The 18,946-nt window shown below is 51.5% G+C and overlaps 7 protein-coding genes across 7 annotated transcripts; 5 read left to right on the plus strand and 2 right to left on the minus strand.

The window, feature by feature from the left end:
• Window positions 1–44: 44 nt before the first annotated feature.
• Window positions 45–2,206, plus strand: CLAFUR5_07375 (Acetoacetyl-CoA synthetase; the record flags this gene model as incomplete). The annotated part of the gene is made up of 2 exons (XM_047906523.1): window positions 45–1,997; window positions 2,048–2,206. 2 exons carry the CDS (start codon window positions 45–47, stop codon window positions 2,204–2,206), a joined length of 2,112 nt encoding a protein of 703 aa, XP_047763174.1.
• A 267-nt stretch (window positions 2,207–2,473) lies between these two features.
• On the minus strand, window positions 2,474–3,431 carry CLAFUR5_07376 (uncharacterized protein; the record flags this gene model as incomplete). Its single annotated transcript, XM_047906524.1, has 3 exons — window positions 2,474–2,956; window positions 3,018–3,305; window positions 3,369–3,431. The coding sequence occupies 3 exons, from the start codon at window positions 3,429–3,431 to the stop codon at window positions 2,474–2,476; spliced, it is 834 nt and encodes a 277-aa protein (XP_047763177.1).
• A 2,552-nt stretch (window positions 3,432–5,983) lies between these two features.
• Window positions 5,984–6,550, minus strand: CLAFUR5_20235 (uncharacterized protein; the record flags this gene model as incomplete). Its single annotated transcript, XM_059463071.1, has 1 exon — window positions 5,984–6,550. The coding sequence occupies one exon, from the start codon at window positions 6,548–6,550 to the stop codon at window positions 5,984–5,986; it is 567 nt and encodes a 188-aa protein (XP_059319045.1).
• Window positions 6,551–7,187: 637 nt separating this feature from the next.
• CLAFUR5_07377 (uncharacterized protein) lies at window positions 7,188–8,590 on the plus strand (the record flags this gene model as incomplete). Its single annotated transcript, XM_047906525.1, has 3 exons — window positions 7,188–7,263; window positions 7,342–7,380; window positions 7,443–8,590. 3 exons carry the CDS (start codon window positions 7,188–7,190, stop codon window positions 8,588–8,590), a joined length of 1,263 nt encoding a protein of 420 aa, XP_047763176.1.
• A 505-nt stretch (window positions 8,591–9,095) lies between these two features.
• Window positions 9,096–10,851, plus strand: CLAFUR5_07378 (Aspartokinase; the record flags this gene model as incomplete). The annotated part of the gene is made up of 2 exons (XM_047906526.1): window positions 9,096–9,286; window positions 9,399–10,851. The coding sequence occupies 2 exons, from the start codon at window positions 9,096–9,098 to the stop codon at window positions 10,849–10,851; spliced, it is 1,644 nt and encodes a 547-aa protein (XP_047763183.1).
• Window positions 10,852–11,841: 990 nt separating this feature from the next.
• On the plus strand, window positions 11,842–13,164 carry CLAFUR5_07379 (uncharacterized protein; the record flags this gene model as incomplete). The annotated part of the gene is made up of 1 exon (XM_047906527.1): window positions 11,842–13,164. The coding sequence occupies one exon, from the start codon at window positions 11,842–11,844 to the stop codon at window positions 13,162–13,164; it is 1,323 nt and encodes a 440-aa protein (XP_047763182.1).
• Window positions 13,165–15,038: 1,874 nt separating this feature from the next.
• CLAFUR5_07380 (uncharacterized protein) lies at window positions 15,039–16,019 on the plus strand (the record flags this gene model as incomplete). The annotated part of the gene is made up of 1 exon (XM_047906528.1): window positions 15,039–16,019. The coding sequence occupies one exon, from the start codon at window positions 15,039–15,041 to the stop codon at window positions 16,017–16,019; it is 981 nt and encodes a 326-aa protein (XP_047763685.1).
• Window positions 16,020–18,946: the final 2,927 nt, after the last annotated feature.

The raw sequence follows: 18,946 nt of genomic DNA on the forward strand, positions 1-18,946 counted from the left end.
GGACCCTTGGTCGATCTTCCTTACAGTGTTTGCCTCTTCTCAACATGGCAGACACACCAGTACCTCGCAAGCTATGGGATCCTCCCAACCCGAAGGGCACAATGGCCTACAAGTTCATGCAGGCAGTCAACCAAAAGCACAACACTAATCTCCAGACATGGCAAGACCTGCATGCCTTCTCTGTAGATCAGAGAGCTGCTTTCTGGGGAGAGCTCTTCACACAGCATCCATTGATTCACTCCGGCTCATATGCCAAGGTCGTGGATGAGAATGCTCGCATGGATACCAATCCTCCATGGTTCGAAGGCGTGAAGGTCAACTTCGCAGAGAACTCTCTGCTTTGGCCGGACTCGAAGGATCCAAGCAAGAGTACTACCTACCGTAAAGAGGATTGGCGAGTGGCGTGTACAGAGGCTCGTGAAGGCGGTACGGAAATCAGGCAATGTACTTGGAAGGAGTTGCGAGAGCGGACTGCTCATATGTCGAATGCCATGCGAGCCCGTGGTGTCAAGAAGGGAGATCGTGTCGCGGTCGTGGCATCGAATTCGATCGATACGCTGGTTGTCTTCTATGCTGTGACATCGCTCGGTGCTATCTTCAGCAGCTCATCAACAGACATGGGAACGAAGGGTATCCTGGATCGACTCCGACAGACCAAGCCAAAGTATGTCTTCGTGGACGATTGGGCTCTGTACAATGGCAAAACTTTTGACCTTCGACCCAAGATGAACGAGCTGGTCGATGGTATGAAGGGTATCTCGGAGCTCAACTGTATCGTGAGCATCCCTAGAACCCAGGGCAAGCCTCAAGACATCTCAAGTGTTCGATGCTGCGAAACACTCGCCAACTTCTTGAAATCTGCCAACGGCGACAAGACCCTCCGCTTCGAGCGAATCCCCTTCGGCGACCCCTTCCTCATCGTCTACTCCTCCGGTACCACCGGCGTGCCAAAATGCATCGTCCACAATGTTGGCGGTATCCTCCTAAACTGCAGGAAAGAAGGCAACCTCCACCGAGACGTCGCCCAAACACCACCCGAGGACTCCTGCGTGCTGCAATACACCACCACCGGATGGATCATGTACCTCAGCAGCTGTCTCTCCCTCATGAACGGCTCACGAGCAGTCCTGTACGATGGATCTCCACTCCAGCCAGACCTTACATCCTTCCTCAAGCTAATCCAAGACCAAGGCGTCACAGATCTCGGCGTCTCGCCTCTATGGATGCAGACCCTCGCAACAGCGAAGCCTCCAGTCCTACCGAGAGACACCGTCGACCTTAGTCAGCTCCGCCGCGTCATCTCAACAGGCATGGTCCTCTCCGAAGCACAATTCGAATGGTTCTACGACCACGGTTTCCCCTCCCACGTGCAACTCGAGAACATCTCCGGTGGCACGGATCTAGCTGCATGCTTCACTGGTGCGAACACCATGATGCCCGTTTACACCGGCGGCACAGTCTCTCCCTGCCTCGGGATGAAAGTCGAAGCCTACGATCAAACTATCGAGGGCGGTAAGGGAGTGAAGGGACAGCCCTTACCGCTCGGTGAAGCCGGCGAAATGGTCTGTACACGCGGTTTCCCGACGCAGCCTGTGAAGTTCTGGGACGACCCGGGTGGTGAGAAGTATTTCAAGAGCTACTTTGAGCGCTTCGATAATGTCTGGACGCATGGGGATTTCCTTTCCATCCATCCCAAGACGGGGCAGCTTTTCCTGCATGGACGTGCTGATGGTGTTCTGAACCCTTCTGGCGTCCGCTTTGGAAGTGCTGAGATCTACAATGTGATCGACATCAACTTCGTCGATGAGATTCAAGATAGTATCTGCGTAGGACAGAGGCGGCCACAGGATATGGACGAGAGTGTGATGCTGTTCTTACTAATGAAACCCGGGAAGAAGTTCTCGCAGGCATTGGTGAACAAAGTGAAGGACGCGATTGCGAGGGATTGTGGCAGGAGGTGTGTGCCGAAGTATGTCTTCGAGACGTCGGAGATACCAGTAAGTGGTTCGTCTTGTGAGGATAGTGTGATGTTACTAATGTGCTATAGACGACGATCAACCTCAAGAAGGTCGAGCTGCCCGTCAAGCAGATCGTTTCTGGGAAGACGGTCAAGCCGTCGGATACGTTGGCGAATAAGGACTGCCTCAACTTTTACTATCAGTTCGCTAAGGTGGAGAAGGTCCTGGAACCGAAGAGCAAGCTGTAGAGTTCGAATTTCAGTGCACATGCTTGTACGTACAACGATGAAGTACAGAACTAGAGAATGTTCGTATCATGAAACATACCACCATACTCGAAAAACCAAATGTATTGAATAAATGCCTTTGCTAAGAATCATAATCTAGATCTAGCTACAAAAAGGAGTGTCGTGATTCATAGCAGCAGAAAACAAACCCCTCACTTTTCACACAGGATCGTCCCCAGCCCCAACATCCCCAGCAGCAACCTCAACTATCAACTCAGCAGCACGAACTTAGTATCCCTTGGGACCGCAAACCTTGGTAGAGGAGACAATCTTGGTGACATAGTTGGTTGGCTTGGTGACCGTACTGTACTTGGTAGTACCCTCGTACTTGGTAGTTGGGTAGCAAGTCGAGCCCTTGATGGTGGAGAGCTCAGTCTTGGTGGAGGTCTCGTAGACTGGTGCCTGGACGGGGTACTTGGAGGTGCTGGTGATGGTCTCGGTGACCTTGGTCTCACCCTTGATGGTGCTGGTGGTGTAGCCTGGAACCAAGGTGGAGTAAGAAGTGGTGATGACAGTCTTGACCCAGCTGGTGGATGTGGTGGGGATCTTGGTGGTGGTGTCGACGGGCTTGGTCACGACCTTGGTGGTTGTGAAGGTGGAGGTGACGGTTGTTGGCTTGGAGGTGCTGACGGTGAGGGTCTTGGTGATGGTCTTGGTTTGGTCCTCGTTCTTGCAGGTTGAGCCGACCTTGGGTGTGCTGGTGGCGATGGTCTATGAAGTTGAAAGGGTTAGCTATGTTCAAAGGCACCTGGCTCTAACTCGTGATGCATACCTTTGTCTCGTACTTGGTAGTCTTGATGGTCGACGAGATGGTGGTTGGACTGTACGAGCAAGTGTCCGATGTCTTGGAGGTTGTCTTCTTGGTGGTGGTTGTCTCGCCGTAACCCTTTGGCGTGGTGGTGGTGGTCTCGCCGTACTGTGGAAATGCAGTTGCGAGGCCGCTAAGGGCAAGGACGACGACAGTGGCGAGCTTCATTGGGGAATGCATTTCGGAAGTTGAACGACTGTAAAGGCTTGCTGATGCTGAAAGCGAATGAAGACTGAAGAAGACGCTGCAGGTCTTTGTTGGTCAGGAAGATGCTGTTGCTGGCTGATGAGATGTCGAAGAGGGAGAATTGTCTACCTTTATACATAATGGAGCACTGCTCTCCTCTCCATCTGCCTCACATGCCCGTGTTCGCTGCATGCGTGGCTCCGAACACAGTGAGTGGTGTAAGCGAGGTACGGTCCCTACAGTATGCAGTCCATAGAAGCACGCTCAGTGGTACCGTGCGGAGGCTATTCTTACTGGCCCCTCTGAGCAGCGCTTGGTGCTGCGAATATGCAGTGTTCTATTGACGATGGACATATCGTTATGGGTCTGTAGATCTCGTGATGACGGACTTGGCGAAAATAGAGAGCCCAGCAGACAGCACGGGCCGGTCCAGGCGATCTCTTTCCGTAAAAGGCAGCTACGCTTCATGGTTCTACTGCCGGAATTATGTGCACTCTGGTCAAAGCGGGCTGAAATAGGTAATGTCCATGCGCCAACAAGAGCTCTGCTGAGCTTCGTCTTGTAGGTGGGCGAAACATGGTTGGTGACCGCTTCTTCGGCGTAGTATGCAAGTCAGAAATGGCATGTACCACTCTGAAGGCGAGGGCTCCAAGAATAGGCCAAGCACCAGCAACGTGGTCTTGGGGTGTCATTCTGCCTGGCCGCTGTGCTCTTCCGGTGGCGTTCGGTGTCACGATGAGGGCGTTCCTGACGCACGACCCACGAGAATCTGGAGATTCTCCGTTCTCGAAGCTGAGGATGCGGAGTGCATACAGACCAGTGCCTTGGTATGCGGGTTCCACAACACGAGGCGACAGGGGTCCAGCTCCAGATGATGCTCATACACGTTTCTCGCTGTTCTCAACAATTGCGTTGTAAGGCTTCCACATCATTGATGGCGTTCTGCGACAGCGCCGTTGAGCCAGGCATTCCCCGGCGGTGGCTTTTCTCGAGAAACGACGGAAGCGTCTTTGCGTATTTGTGCTCCATTTGCAAAAAGACGGACGAGAAGCACTCGGAGCAGTGACGCCCGCCGAACTGTTCGTATTTTCTGCATGTTGATATTGCTCTGGGTCTTGCTGCGGAGATCCATGTATGTGTGTAATCACTGATTCGGAGAAATTTTCATGCGAGAGGCCGCAAAGAACGACATGTGGCTTTCGCGTGGATGTGTCAAAGGAACCATCAAAATATCTTGTTCCGCCTCTGGCTGAGGAGCATAGCTGTTGTCATCGGCTCTTTCTTGACCTCAGCTCTAGCAATCACATGGTCGGCATGAGCTCTTTGACAATGTTTCTGAATGATTTGCGTACCTGCGCAGTGTCCTGATGCTCAGGTCGTGTTCTCGACCCTACGGAACTACTGCAGATGGTTTTCGCAGTGCAGAACACGAGGCGCCACATCTTAGAAGTTCGGTCGGTGGGCCATGTAAGGGCTGCGAATGAGCCCGCACTCAGGCACACCCTTGATTTGAGATTGAGGATGCACGTTTGCTCGAGGATTGGAGCGATCGTTCGTACCTGCAGGTGTTGGATGGGGCTGAATTCGAGGTCTTCAGCTTTCGCTGCCATCAGCTGATATACCGGAACGACCATCATGTCGCAGGCGAGACGCTGGAACGTGGTGTGGTGATTCTCGTTCCTTTCCGATGTCGCGAGGCTTGCAAAGTCACCCAGCCTATTACTGAGCTCGACATCACAAAAAGAAAAGCGAGCGAACAAGTCGTACCCTTGCTCAATGTGCCCACATCGGATTGAGTCCAGCAGGAAGGGCTCGCCAGACTTTTCTGCCACTGGAGCACTTCCAGCCACGCCGAGTCCAACGCCACAGATTAATACAGAATACAGAGGCGATAGCGGTTGTTGACAACGTTGATGAGACACCCAGGATGCATGAAGCAAAAGTCCGCAACAGTGCACAGAGCAGCATTGTCCGTTGAGATGCCCGAATGCACTGGTGTAGACTTCGCCATCCGCAATGTCCGCAGTGAACATCACAATGACCAATGCATTCTTCCAGCTTGCTCCGTATAGTTGATATGTAAATAGCACAACCCGAGATCTTCCATAGGTATCAATAATATCGACTTGTATCGACACAACAACCATGGTATCCGGAATCAAAACTCGGCGAAGCACTTTCCCTACCCTGGACGTCGGAGGCGGACATGTCGATCCACCATGGACAACAACCCAGCAGACGCCTGTGGCACATAAGAAGACCCAGCTCGACGGCATACAGCGTGAGATCCTTTTTCAACAACCGGTAGCAGCAGCGTTCGAGGAAACAGCCCAGCCGATGCGGTATGAGGAGATCCAGCTCCATCACTTGAAGGGCCCTAGCGCAGAAACCTCACATGGGGCAGCGGAGGAAGATGAGGGCTCTTCGTGGTGGTACCAGATCTTTGCCTGCATTGGTGCTGATAGAAGTCCTCTGCAGAATCGGACTGCGCCTGCGAAGTACTCTAAGCGGAACGAGCGGCCTCCAGCAGTCGAGGGGGTAGTCGGAGAAACACCCGAGGGAGGGATTACAAGCACCGAGAGTGGTGACGAAGCGAAGTCACCTTCTTCTTCTCCGCGAAACTCCTTCGAATTCGTTGTCGACCGCTTTGGAGAGCATGAAGATGTAGCGGACATGGCAGCTCGACAGTGTTACTGCTCCAAGTCGTTGCATGATGCTACGCGCGGTGGGGCGAATGCCAAAGTTTAGACAATTGGCGCATCGATGGTGAGCCCAAGTCGTATTGTAGCCACCAAAAAGCAGGCAAAGGCCGGTAGATCAGACACTAAAGTCCTGATCCGATGCATATCAAGCCATTCTGCCACGCTCTCAACGTTCCTTTCCTTCTCGGTCTTTTCATCTGACTTCATCTGCCCCAGTAACCGCATCGCAGTGCTTCCGAACGCGAAATGCAGCAAAGCGAAGCCAGATCCAGCCAAATACCATCTCGCTGCATCAATCGCAGGACCGTTCCATTCCATCAGCAGTGGATCTCTCCAGAGCGGATGGCCAATCTCCGGTCGTAGAGCCAGATGCATAGCAAAGCCAGATATGATCGGTAGTGGGAGGCATATCAGTGCTTGCCACAGTGCTCGCGACTGCCATCGCATGGCCCAGCCAGGAAGAACTTGTCGTGCCAGCGATGTATCCTGTGAGAAGGTTTCGACCCAGGGTGTCAGGAACTGCCACTCGTCGTTTGCGAATTGAAGGTTGACGGTTGAAGTGACCAGGGGTGTGAGTTTGAGGAGCTGGAGGCCTAGGATGGCGGCCATGGTTGGGGACCTCGTACGAGCGTCGGACGGTATGTCGATGAGAGAGGATGGCCTTGATGCTGCTGATGCTGGTGCCCTGCGGTGAGAATCGATGCAGCGGTGATGGATTGGGATCGATCCTACCTCATGCAGAAGCGATGGCTAAGAGATCGAGTGCCTCCTGCCTTTGGCACAATTAACCGGTCTGCAGATAGTCCTCAATGCCTATTCCATGGCACTTTCAAGGACGATTGTCATTCAAGCCAAGCCAGATCGATGACATGGTACAGGTCGAAGTCGCGTTGCGAAGATCCAGAGCCAGAGCATCGTGCGAAGATGCCTCGGTGTTTCGTTCCTCCTTGGCAGGCACGCCCGGCTGACGCCTTCCCAGTCTCCACGCATCGACAACACCCTTGGAAGGATCTCATCGCCAACAACGTCTCGCGTGCGGATTCCAGCTCACGTGTTGCGTGGGTAGCGTGCGTAGGGCGTTCCGGGAGCGGACCTGGTCGCCATAAATTGACATAGAGTGGAATCTCGACTCAAGATGAGACCAACGCCAAGCCACATGCAATGAAGTGCACATCCTGCACGATGAGTGGCCAGCAGCAGACGATCCCTCAGATCATCCCAAAGGATACGGAAACGCCACCAGACTATGCTTTGGCCCCGCTCCGGTAGACTTGGAGGCGGCACCGTGTTTTGTTTCCTTGTGACCGCTGTTGGGTTGTATAGTAAGTTTCGATGTTTCGTGCTGCCCTGACCTTTGCGTTGGGCGAGAGAAGCTGAGCTGACTCTGTGAAACATCGTAGCCATCAAGATCCAGTCGTTGTTTCCTGTCGTGGCGAGCTGTATGTTTGTGTGCCTGCCCTGCATAGACCATCCGCATCGCACGACCACTAACAACCTACAGATGCCATCGTCCCAGCAGCCTTCGCCTGGCCAGGCAAAGCACACGGCCACAACAAAGGCGACGACCTCCGCATGAATCAAATCCAAGTCGTCGGCACCCATAACAGCTACCACCGCGAGATAAACCAAACGACCGAACGCAAAGTCTTCGAACAATATGTCCCATCTCCGGTGAACTACTACTACTCCCACAGCAAATGGTCCGACCAGCTGGATCACCAACAAGTCCGATCTTTCGAGATCGACTTACACTCCGACACCAAGGGAGGTCTTTACAGCTTTCCCTTAATATGGAAGCTGAGCAACTTGACGAACGAAACTGCCCCATGGCATGATCCCAATATGACCAAGCCGGGCTTGAAGGTCTTTCACATTACAGACGTGGACACGAATGCCATCTGCCATACGTTCGTGGAATGCCTCCAACAACTGAAGAAATGGTCGGATGCGCATCCCAAGCATTTACCACTGACATTCGACCTCGAGCTGAAGAACGATGCAATGGCGTGTCCTCTTGGCGGCGTATGTGCAGAGGAAGCGAAGAATTGGACTCTGGCGCAGATCCTCAATGTCGATAAGGAGATCCACTCAGTCCTGCCCTCCAACAGACTTATCACACCCGACGACGTTCGCAAACCTGGCCTTGCACTCGAGCAATCCGTCCTGCAGCACGGTTGGCCCAAATTGAAGGACGCTCGAGGCAAATTCATGTTCTACTTCGACAACGATGTGACCACTCCATATCGTGGTCTGTACACAGCCGACGGCCATGAGAGTCTTCAAAACAGGACTGTTTTTACAAACGCAGTCGAAGGCGACCCCGATTGCGCATTCATCAAGTATAACAATCCTGAAGTCAAAGAAATCCAGCGCCTGGTGAAGAAGGGTTACTTTGTTAGGACGCGAGCGGATGAGCCGATCGTGACGATTCTGGCGAGGAATACGACGATGAGGGAGAATGCCTTCGAAAGTGCTGCGCAGGTCGTCAGCACCGATTTTCCAGCCTACGGCATGAGTGCGAGGTGGGATCGTGATTATGCTGTGCAATTGGACGACAGGAAGGTTGCGAGATGTAATCCTGTAACGGCACCGAAGTGGTGTAGGGATAGTATGTTGCAGGGTGTTAAGGCAAGGACCAAGGAGTTGTAGGTTTGGTGTGTCGAGAGCCGTATAACATGATCTGATGATCTGCGTTGCTTCAAGTGCCGTGGTACGTACTTGCTTGCTTTTTGCTAGCACGCCATTTCACACTTGTCACGCTTGTGTCGGTGAGATGGAGGTCGTATGCTTTGTTGTGTGCCTGTGACGTGGCAGACAATGCGATCCATCAAAGTGAAGAGTCACATCCTCATCGTTGGGAAACAGTAGAAGATCGTAAATATAGCCCCATCCAGTCCTATTCGTGGACCTGGGCCGTCAATCTCCTGTTCCTGTCCATTCCATTCCCGGTTGGTGTCATTCGGCATCCATTGACTCAGAAAGAAAAGTTGCCGACTTGGACTACAAAACGTTCCACCACCCCACCAACACATGATCCCTCCAACTCTCACTTCCACTTCCACAACCCACCCTCTCCCCTCTACACACCGTCCCCTAGCGGTATCCTTGACGACGCATTCACTTGTGCTCGTCTCCTCATAATCACACACACATCATGGACTTCCCACTGATACGAGCGGAACGACCGCCCATCGATGCGACGAATTTCATAAACGGCATCCTCGGGAATCGAAGACCGCACGTGCCGGAGAAGAATGTACCAGGCGGGGGCAATTGGGTGGTGCAGAAGTTTGGTGGTACGAGTGTCGGGAAGTTTGCGGTGAAGATTGCGGAGGAGGTTGTGAAGTAAGTAGAACATGCGCCGAGGGGGAGCGGAGAAGAGCAAGAGAATTGGAAGGCGGAGAAGTTGCGAAGGGTGGTGTATGAGAGGAAGGGTGGGACTAACTTGGTGTAACAGAGCGGGCCTCGACCCCAAGACCGACCGGCGCATCGCGATTGTGTGTTCAGCGCGGAGTACTTCCACCAAAAGCGAGGGGACCACGAACCGACTTGTACGAGCTGCGCATTTCGCTGAGGAGAAGGGATCGGGCCAGTTTCATGGCATTGTGGAAACGATACGAGTGGATCACATCCAGGCCGGGAAGGAAGCGTGCAAGAGATGTGGAGAACATGGCAGTAATAAGATTCTGGAGGCATACGAGGCAGAGGTGAACAGAGAATGCCAGCTTCTCGTCAAGATTCTGGAGAGCGCGCAGTTCCTGGGGGATGTGACAGATCGTACGAACGATATGATCATTTCGGTGGGAGAGAAGCTGAGCTGTCTGTACATGACTGCGCTGCTGCAGAGCAGAGGCGTGCCGGCTGCGTATGTGGATTTGAGCAATATTATCTCGTTGGAGATTGCGAAGACGGTGGATGAGACGTTTTACAAGCACGTGGGAAAGGCTATTGCGGCGTACATCTACAAGCTGGGACCGGATACGGTGCCTGTCATTACTGGATACTTCGGAAACGTGCCAGGAGGCCTTCTAAACTCCATTGGAAGAGGATACACAGACCTCTGCGCCGCATTGACAGCAGTAGGCCTCGGAGCACAGGAACTCCAAATCTGGAAGGAAGTCGACGGCATCTTCACAGCAGATCCTCGCAAAGTCGCCAATGCGCGACTACTGGACTCCGTCACCCCCAGCGAAGCTTCAGAACTGACATTCTACGGCTCCGAAGTCATCCACCCCTTCACCATGGACCAAGTCGTCCAGGCCCTGATTCCTATCCGCATCAAGAATGTCATGAACCCCAAGAACAAAGGCACCATCGTCCTCCCCGACCCCGAAGACGAACTCCGTGTGCGACGTCCGGGCCTCTTCCGTGGACGTTCGTCATCGAATCTCCTCAACCAAGAGAAAGCACGGCGACCCACGGCCGTGACCACGAAGCGTGGCATTACAGTGCTTAACGTGCACTCGAAGAAGCGCACGCGCGCCCACGGCTTCCTCATGTCCATCTTTCAGATTCTAGACAAGAATGGCCTCTCCGTCGATCTCATCTCCTCGTCAGAAGTTCACGTCTCAATGGCGCTGCACTCCGAAATCGCGCTTCTCTCCGGCCACAGCGAGGAGGAGATGAAGATCGAATCTGACGCCTTGCAAGCCGCTGTCGATGCCCTCAGTGTCTGGGGAGATGTGGATCTCGTCCCCGGCATGGCAATCATATCGCTGGTTGGACGACAGCTTCGGAGTATGGTCGGGATTTCTGGACGTTTCTTCAGCACGCTGGGAGACCATGGGATCAATATTGAGATGATATCGCAAGGAGCTAGCGAAATCAATATAAGTTGTGTGATTGAGGAGGCGAATGCGGATCGAGCGTTGAATGTGGTGCATACGAATCTTTTTACGTTTCTGGAATAATAGAGGAAAAGGAAAGGAAGGCATAGCGTTGGTGTTGGGAATACCAAATATGCTTTAAGGATCTCGAAAAGGGCGATAGGCTCGAGGAACGCTGCATAAGAAGGTCAGGAGAGGCCGGCTTAGAGAAAGAAGGACAAAGAATAATTAGAGACATTGATAAACCTGGGGTCGTTAAGAGGCCCTTGTTCCCAAAACTGGTCGGAGTTGTCATTTCTGCATTTCGCTGACATCCTTTAGATTGATGAGATTCAGAGTTCTACCAACCTCGGAACCCTCTACACGGTGTTGTACATCTCAGACGTCGACAAACCTACGCCATGCTCTGCCTAGGTGGCATAATACGGGTCGATGCAGAATATACGCCACATGAACTTCTATATACACTACACTACTGCAATGTCTGCTCCAATGGCAACGTTCGCAGCACGGCGAGTATGCGCGCAAGCTAATGCTCGAGGCAGTAGAGACAACGGAGGGCCTAGGCCAACATGCGTACCACCCTTGTACGAAGCACCTGCTGCCAGTGGATTTTCTACCATCAAACTTTCGCCACGGGTCACTGTTGCGCGTTCTGAAGTCCGGGAAATGACGGTGCATCGTCACTCCTGCTCGTCTGGTGAGCAGTGGTGAATGGCTGGGCAGGACTCTGCGTTAACGCTTTCGAAGTTGGAAGTGGTGAATGCTATCGATGAACGCCATTGGAAAACTCAGAAGTCCGAGCACGATGTGCTGCAGAACGAAAGCTGCACTTTTAGAAAGTGACTAATTCTGGTCTTCTTCCTGAGTCAACATCCTCCTTCCACTTCCCGAAACACTATCACTCCTCACCTAGACTCCCTTGACCGGAACATTACCCTCTCAGTCGCCCCGGCAAGCCACAAATTAGCTCTACAACCAGACTCGACCGTACGTGACACGGCTACCACGATCATAAGCACCATTCGCGATATCAAGCGCGGTTCGGTTACTTGCATGAGAACAGAGAAGAGCATGGACGAGTCTTCTTCCGTCGGCTCGGTCGGCAAACACTCTCGAGGCAGCTCGACCGCGACATCGAGCAATGACACCGCTGCTAGCAGTGTCTCAGGCGCAGTCAACACCAAAGACGACGGCACCTCGTTCAACAAGCCGTGGGAAGTCTCGAAAAGCCCCGATGCCACCGCAATTTACAGCCCCTGGAGTGACGAATGGACTGACGCGGCTATGGGAGCTTCTACCTTCCCACAGCAGATTGAATCAATTCAAGAAGCGCCAAAGAAGGAGAAGAAGAAGAGCTACGGACCCGACATCGTCTGGATATGCCGCGCCACGCAGCTTGTGCCACTCATGCATCTACTCTTCCCTGGCGAACCCGTCTTTTACGATGGCGAGTTTGTCCACTTCAAGCTCCGCATCCTCGCGACCGGCATAATCATCTTCAAGCAGGTTCTGGGTCGTGGAGCAGTCGTCAATTCCGCAGGTAAACCCATCTACGACGTCTACCCGTCATACCCAAGCAAGGGTAAATTCACCAAGCACTACGAGATTCTCGAGAAGCGTTTCGCACCTAGCAAGTACATGGTCGAACTTCCCGACACCTGGTTCGAGAACGGTGCCCAGCCAGCCAGCGAGGTCGAGGCGGAGCTCCGCGTGATCTTCCACGGTCGTCCGGTCGTCATGCATGACCACCGCGGTGACACGACGGCCTTCCTCTACGAGACCGCAAATTCCATCATGCACGACAATGGCGCTACTATCGTCGACACTCAGCAACTCTACGCCGGCGCCATTCCGGATGCCGGCGATCCCTCTCAACCAAGTCTTGCTAAGACCTGCAAGTTTATTCTTGGCGAGGATCCTCAGGCAGACGGAAACCATAGCCCCGTCAAGGACGCAGATGGTGTACGGAAGTTGTGGTTGGCATTGAACCCTGACTACAACCGTGCTGCGGAGCTTGCGAAGTTGCACGCTACAGGTTGGACTCCGCAGCGTTACCCAAGACAGATCCCATCAACGAGCGCCGTGGAAGCTGAGCTGGAGGCCGAGGTAGAGGTAGACAAGGCGTTGATAGAGGCAGGGCTCATGGTGTTGCTGGCTCGAGCGGCGTCAACTTTCGTACGCCGACTACCATCAACAGCACTCGCGGCAATCTCTATACCTCTACTTTTCGCGGCGGCTCCTCTGCCAATGGTCGTGGTGGCAATAGGGGCGGTGCTGCTCGTGGTCGAGGCAACAAGCGCGCTGCAACAAGCTCTTTCAAGCTCGAGGATCCTGACTTCCCTACCTTGGGAGAAGAGTGACGGCGTCGCTGAGCACGGGACATACATCTTCTAGGACGAACACACACTCTACTCATTCTAGTAGCATCGACGGTCTGCGGCAGGGAATATGCATACACGCGGGACCGGACAACCGTCATGAACACATGGGCGCTTTTGCGAAAATAAGGGCTGGGCTTGGTTTCATGGGATATTATCATAAGAACGCTGCATTGATACGCTGCGACGGAGAACGAAGGTATAGGGCGTTTTGGGGGTTTCTCCGTTTTGCATTGGGTAAAGGTAGTTGTAGACATGGGCAACATCGAAGCGCCACTCATCATAGCTTGCACGAACACGAGCTTTGAAGACTTCACCCTTTTTTCATTTGTCTTGCCCTCATTGATATGTGCGAGGTCTGTCTCACCGCTGATATGGTCTAGGCCTGGCTGTAAATGGCTGGATCCTGCCTGACGTGCATGGGAGCTAAGACAAGCAGCAAGACTTCTATCAATGCGATCATTCCTCTCGGTTTTCTCAAACGACCTGGGGCTTCAGGTTTTTCGAATTTGCTTTCCAGTATATCCCTGGTGGTTTTCTTCTATACACAGATTCCTTCGTTGCTGCCCAAAAGTTGTTGCCATGGCACACAACGATATATATACTTTGGACATACTACATAAATTTTTGCAAGTAGCGATGATGCTGCAGCAGCGGGGCATAATTGGTGAATGAATGATGAATGGGTTCAAGAGGCTAGGAGCAACATATGATGAACGATTTTGGTGAATGCCATCAAGATGGGTTGGAGCTCCGTCCGAGCCACACCCCTAAGCAAGATCAAGGCCAAGTCAGAGCCATAACGCAAGAGAGACATCCTCCAGCAAGAACCACGCTACGATCTCCTCCTACCAGGTGCGCCCGTCGCCTTCGACGACGAGTTTCAACTGTACCGCCACGACAAGGGCAAATGGCACCAACGCAATGGCTGAGCATCTGTAAGGGACAGTCTCAAGCGAACCATCTTCGACGCCTACGTCGCCTAGAACGACGGGGAAGGCGCCGAGAGATCGATCCTGTACGCACCGGATAAGGACTTTGGCCTCCATCGTCCAGACTTCTACTACTCCGACGGCGCCATCCGTGGTCAGGAAGCGAGCGGATCCTCAAGAAGATCTTTGAGAGTCTTCCAATCATCGTTCACGATGCGAAGGGCGATACTGGTGCGTCCTACTACGAGTAGGATGCCTTCGCCCCGTCCGAGATCGTCGAGACTCAAAAATTGTACTACCACCTCCAAACTCGCGGCCGCGGCCCTGGTCTCGCGCTAGCTAGTAGCAAGGTAATACTGCAGGGTCCACCCCTTTTTCTCTTGCGTCGTATGTCCCTTGTAGTCAAGACTTCGTGAGCTAGTCGTCAGATGTCTGAGAAGTATGCTAGACAAAGAGCTGAGACGTGCAGCGTGGCGGCGACTCCAGCAGACGTATATCTTAGCCTTTCATCAAGGACATGCGTAGCTTTTCGATCGATCAATTATACTCCACGATATACTCTGCTCAGCTCTTTTCTATACAAAGCATTGCCCGTGATGGCGACAAGGAGATTTCAGGATTCGCTACCCGGCTTTGTGATGTAACAATGTCTTTGTCGCTGTTCTTGATGGAGGAGGTGAATCAATTCTTCTATACATTGAGATCAGCGGCAGAAGTGGACAGGCAGGTCAAACACTTCACCTACCTGTGAATGCTTTACGAGCGATCTGGGTAGCGTTATGTGTCGTCCAGGATACATAAAACTCCCAATCTCTCCCAGTTTGCTTTCCCTCCTCGCCCTTCTACAGTCAATCACTTTTGCATCCTCCCAAACTACCCGAGACCAGACCACTCTTGAACTCAACAAGAACATACTTAGCGATCGATCAACTCAAAACTACCAAGGCATCACGTCAAGATGCCTGCCAACTTCTCCATCAGTATGGAGGAGGTGAAAGCCTCGGCTGAACGACAGAACAACACGCCCAAGCCACTCAAGGGGGAACAGAAGGAGATCGCTGATGCGCTCGCGGCCTGGGCTGCTCTCGCTCTCAACGGGGGAGTACGGTCGACCGTTGGTCCAGGAAGAGGCAAGACACCTGCAACCCAGGTCTTCCCCCTTTTTGAGCGCCTTCTCCCCAATGAACCAGTCTGCTGCGACATCAAAATGCAGGAATACCACATCCGCGGTGTTGGCATGGTCCATGGCGCTTTCAAGAAGAACGGCAAAGAGGAACCGAGGGCGGGCCAGAAGCGATGGGCCCACCGTATTGGTAACATCTGCATCTGCAACATGGCCGGCGAAGTACTCCTCTTCTGCTACGTTCGCTACCCCGAGGACCCAAATATAGAGGTCAAGCTGCCGTACGGATTCGGTGTCAAGTGGTCGTTGCTTCGCGCAGAGAATGGAGCAGTCGACGCTGCAGTGGCCGAGACTTGGTGCCAGAAGATCTTCGCGAATCGCCAAGTCATCCCCCACGGCGGTGAGACAGATCAAAAGGCATTCTTCTACCTTGCACAGAAGGGCCTCTCCCCATTCGTTGGCAACGGCGCGCAGATTGTGGACACTCAGCACATCTACGGCCAAGCCAAACTCGAGACGCTTGCTGACACGTACCTCGGTCGCACGATTCAGCAGGGCGGCCACGATGTCGTTGAGGATACCATCGCGACCAAGGACATCTTCATGCGCCAATCTACCTACGACCGCATTGCTGAGCAGAGGGCTTTCAACGCTCTACCGGAAGCTGAGCAGAAGGCGTACTTCGCGACCAGTCCGAAGATCGCCTGGCACCTCTATCAGGGCAATATCTTCCCCAGTATGCCGGAGGATGCTAAGCAGAAGATCCTTCAAGAGCGACAGCAGAAGGCCAAGTCCACTGCTCGCGGCGGTCAGTGAGCTTATTGATATGGTTGCTAATGGTTAGTGGTGCTAACCGGTGGTTATTGGTTGGTTGTGGTGACCTCGCTGTCGCAGTTGGTTATCCAGTGGTGAGGTAACTCACTGCCCTTGGTAACCAGATCCATATATAGCCTAGAGCCCGGTATCTAAGCCGCTCCAGTAGGATGCTGATCCGTAGTTGGTACACGCTAAATCAGCATGATCTTGGAGTCGCGTACCTACGCGTTTTGCGTGTGTATTCACCTCTCTTTCTTTCACCTTACTGTCGCTACAATGCCCTTCGTATGGCCATCATTTACCGGCAATCGAGCCCTAGCATCTGATATTATATATCTCTCTTTGAAGAACCTAGCCTTCTATCCGGATAAGTACAAGGACTGCTTCAAGCTCTATAGCAAGGAGTACACGCGTAAGAAGGCGATACAGTCGAAAGGGACGCGTAAACGGACCTCTCCGGTATAGTAACATAGCGAGTCGTTAATACGGCACGATAATAGTAAGGAGGTGTATTACTGCTAGACCTATAAGCTAGAGGGTAAGCCTTAAGAACTGCCTATCGTTAACGGCAATTAAGGGCCACTTTCTCACCTCACTATCTATAGATTAAATAAGCAGGGTCAGCCTATTGCCGTTGTTAAAGAGCCTATCGTTGATCCGGCGTAGACGACTTTAATATAGGCGTTAGTCTCTAAGTTTAACGAATTTAAGCGACTACTTATCCGATAGATTATATACTACTATATCGCCTTCCGTATAGTCGAGAACGCCTACTTTCGAGAGCTCGTTTATTGCCTATCGCAGAACATTAGATAGCATTTACTACGCGCCGGCGCGACTATTCGAAAGTAGGTGCTCTATAAGTACGAGAACTAGAAGGCGAAGCTAATCTAGGAGATACTAAAGGCACTAAGCGATATTTATATCTTATTCGACGTCTAGACCTCTCCTAATTATCGCGCTATCGTCTCGGTTTATATCTATTACATCTCTACTCGAGGCAAGCGTTGTACTAAGCTCTTAGCGTTTAGGCGACTACGTAGTAACTATACTAGTATAAATATTATAGACGCGCTTTAGGAAGTGTTCGCCGAGTACTCGATCTTATACCGAATCGGGTATTTCGTAACCAATAATACTAGTAATAACGATACCGCGGTTAATACGCTAATAAGGAGGATATACCCGTAGATAAAGGTCTATTACCGTAAGGGCCGCCGCCTACGATATTTCGGCTATATTACTAACCTCTACGCGAAGTCGCTACTACTAGGAGAGTTATCTAATCGGGACCTTAAGGAGCTAGAACTAAAGACGGAGGAGGGCGTATTCGCGGCGGTAGTAGCGTTCTAGTATACTCGTAGTACTATTAGTAAGCTATATAATGTAATAAAGTAGATAAGGGCTTTAATATAGAGGTTAGTATTACAAATATAGGTTAGTAGGCATGTCGTACGGTACTAAGACTAACTTAGTATACACTAAGCTAGTCGAGACAATAGTACGGCAATACTACCGAGATACCGTGCGAATAGTAGGAGCGACTTAGAGGACCTAAAGTTGCTTAGCTAGTTAGTACGAGACTATCGGAGGAACTGCCGTCGTAGGATAAGATATAGGTGAAACCGATAAGGCGTAGTAAAATAGAACTAGGACTAGAGCAAGATCCCTCTATATAGGTATAAGAGACGTAGTCTCTATACTAATAGTAGAGACACCTTTAGTACTAAACACTATTCTACTATATACCTTCGTATACTATATTAGTCCTTCCTCCTTCCCTATTACGTGTCCTAACTTCCGTATATATATACACTATACCTATTTAATAGGTTATAAGCCCGGGTTTGCTTAATAGGACATCGATATACTAAGGAAGTACGACGTAGGGTACTATACCCTATACCCGGAATCCGTACGGTAACGTACTAATAGACTCGGGGAGTCTACTATACGGAACGCTACTAATAGACTCGGGGAGTCTAAGCTTATTCTAACTACCGTAGTTAAGTAGAGCTTGCTATATATCTAAGGCTACCTTCGCTATAGAAGACTTAACGAGCTACGAGGGCCCCCGGAAGGTCGGCCCTACCCTTACTCGTAAGAACTAGAAGCGCTAGTTTGTTATACTACGAGACTATCTCGAAAGCCGGGAGGTATTCTAGGTTATTAACGACTCGTCGGCTAATCTCCTAGAATCCGTTACGCCTAAGATTACTTCGAAGGCGAACGGTATAGCGAGATATACTATCTTAGTATATTTGTCCGAGGAGGATAACTAAGAAATCTTAGACATACGAGATACGAAAGAGATCTAGAAACTTCTATAGAAGAAGTATAGTAAGGTCTATAAGGCATACGTAGTAGCGCTTATAAAACAGCTAGTATCGTTTAAGCTACCGGACGATTAGACAATTAGATAAGGGTAGATATATCTAGGTAACCTATCTATATAGATTACCGAAATAGATAGTAAAGAGACCTACTATAAGGACCCTATCTAGAGGTTTAAGTACCTACTAAGTAGCCTCCCGGACGTCTACGCTAGTACTAGGGATACTATCCTAGCCTAGCTAAACCTAGGCTAGGAATCCGCTATAACCTTACTTAAATCCTACAAATTACGGATCTAAGAGAGTAAGAGCGAGACCGCTCTATACTCCTAGAGGCAAGGGGGTAAGAGCGGCTACTTTATCTACGATAGTAACTACCTAGTTATATCGTGCCCGGAACTAGATTCCGTAAAGGAGTTTATTAAAAAGAAGAATACCTAGAAGTAACCGGAGAAGAAGTCCTACGAAGAGCTAGTCCGGGATCTAGAAAAGGCCTAAAACGCCCTTAAGAAGTCTAGGAAACAGTAGAAGGATAGGAGAAGCCAATCCGATAATAAGATAAAGGTAAAGGCAATACGAGCCTATACCTTACGA

Source organism: Fulvia fulva, chromosome 6, assembly GCF_020509005.1.
Source record: "Fulvia fulva chromosome 6, complete sequence".
Classification (NCBI taxonomy): domain Eukaryota; kingdom Fungi; phylum Ascomycota; class Dothideomycetes; order Mycosphaerellales; family Mycosphaerellaceae; genus Fulvia; species Fulvia fulva.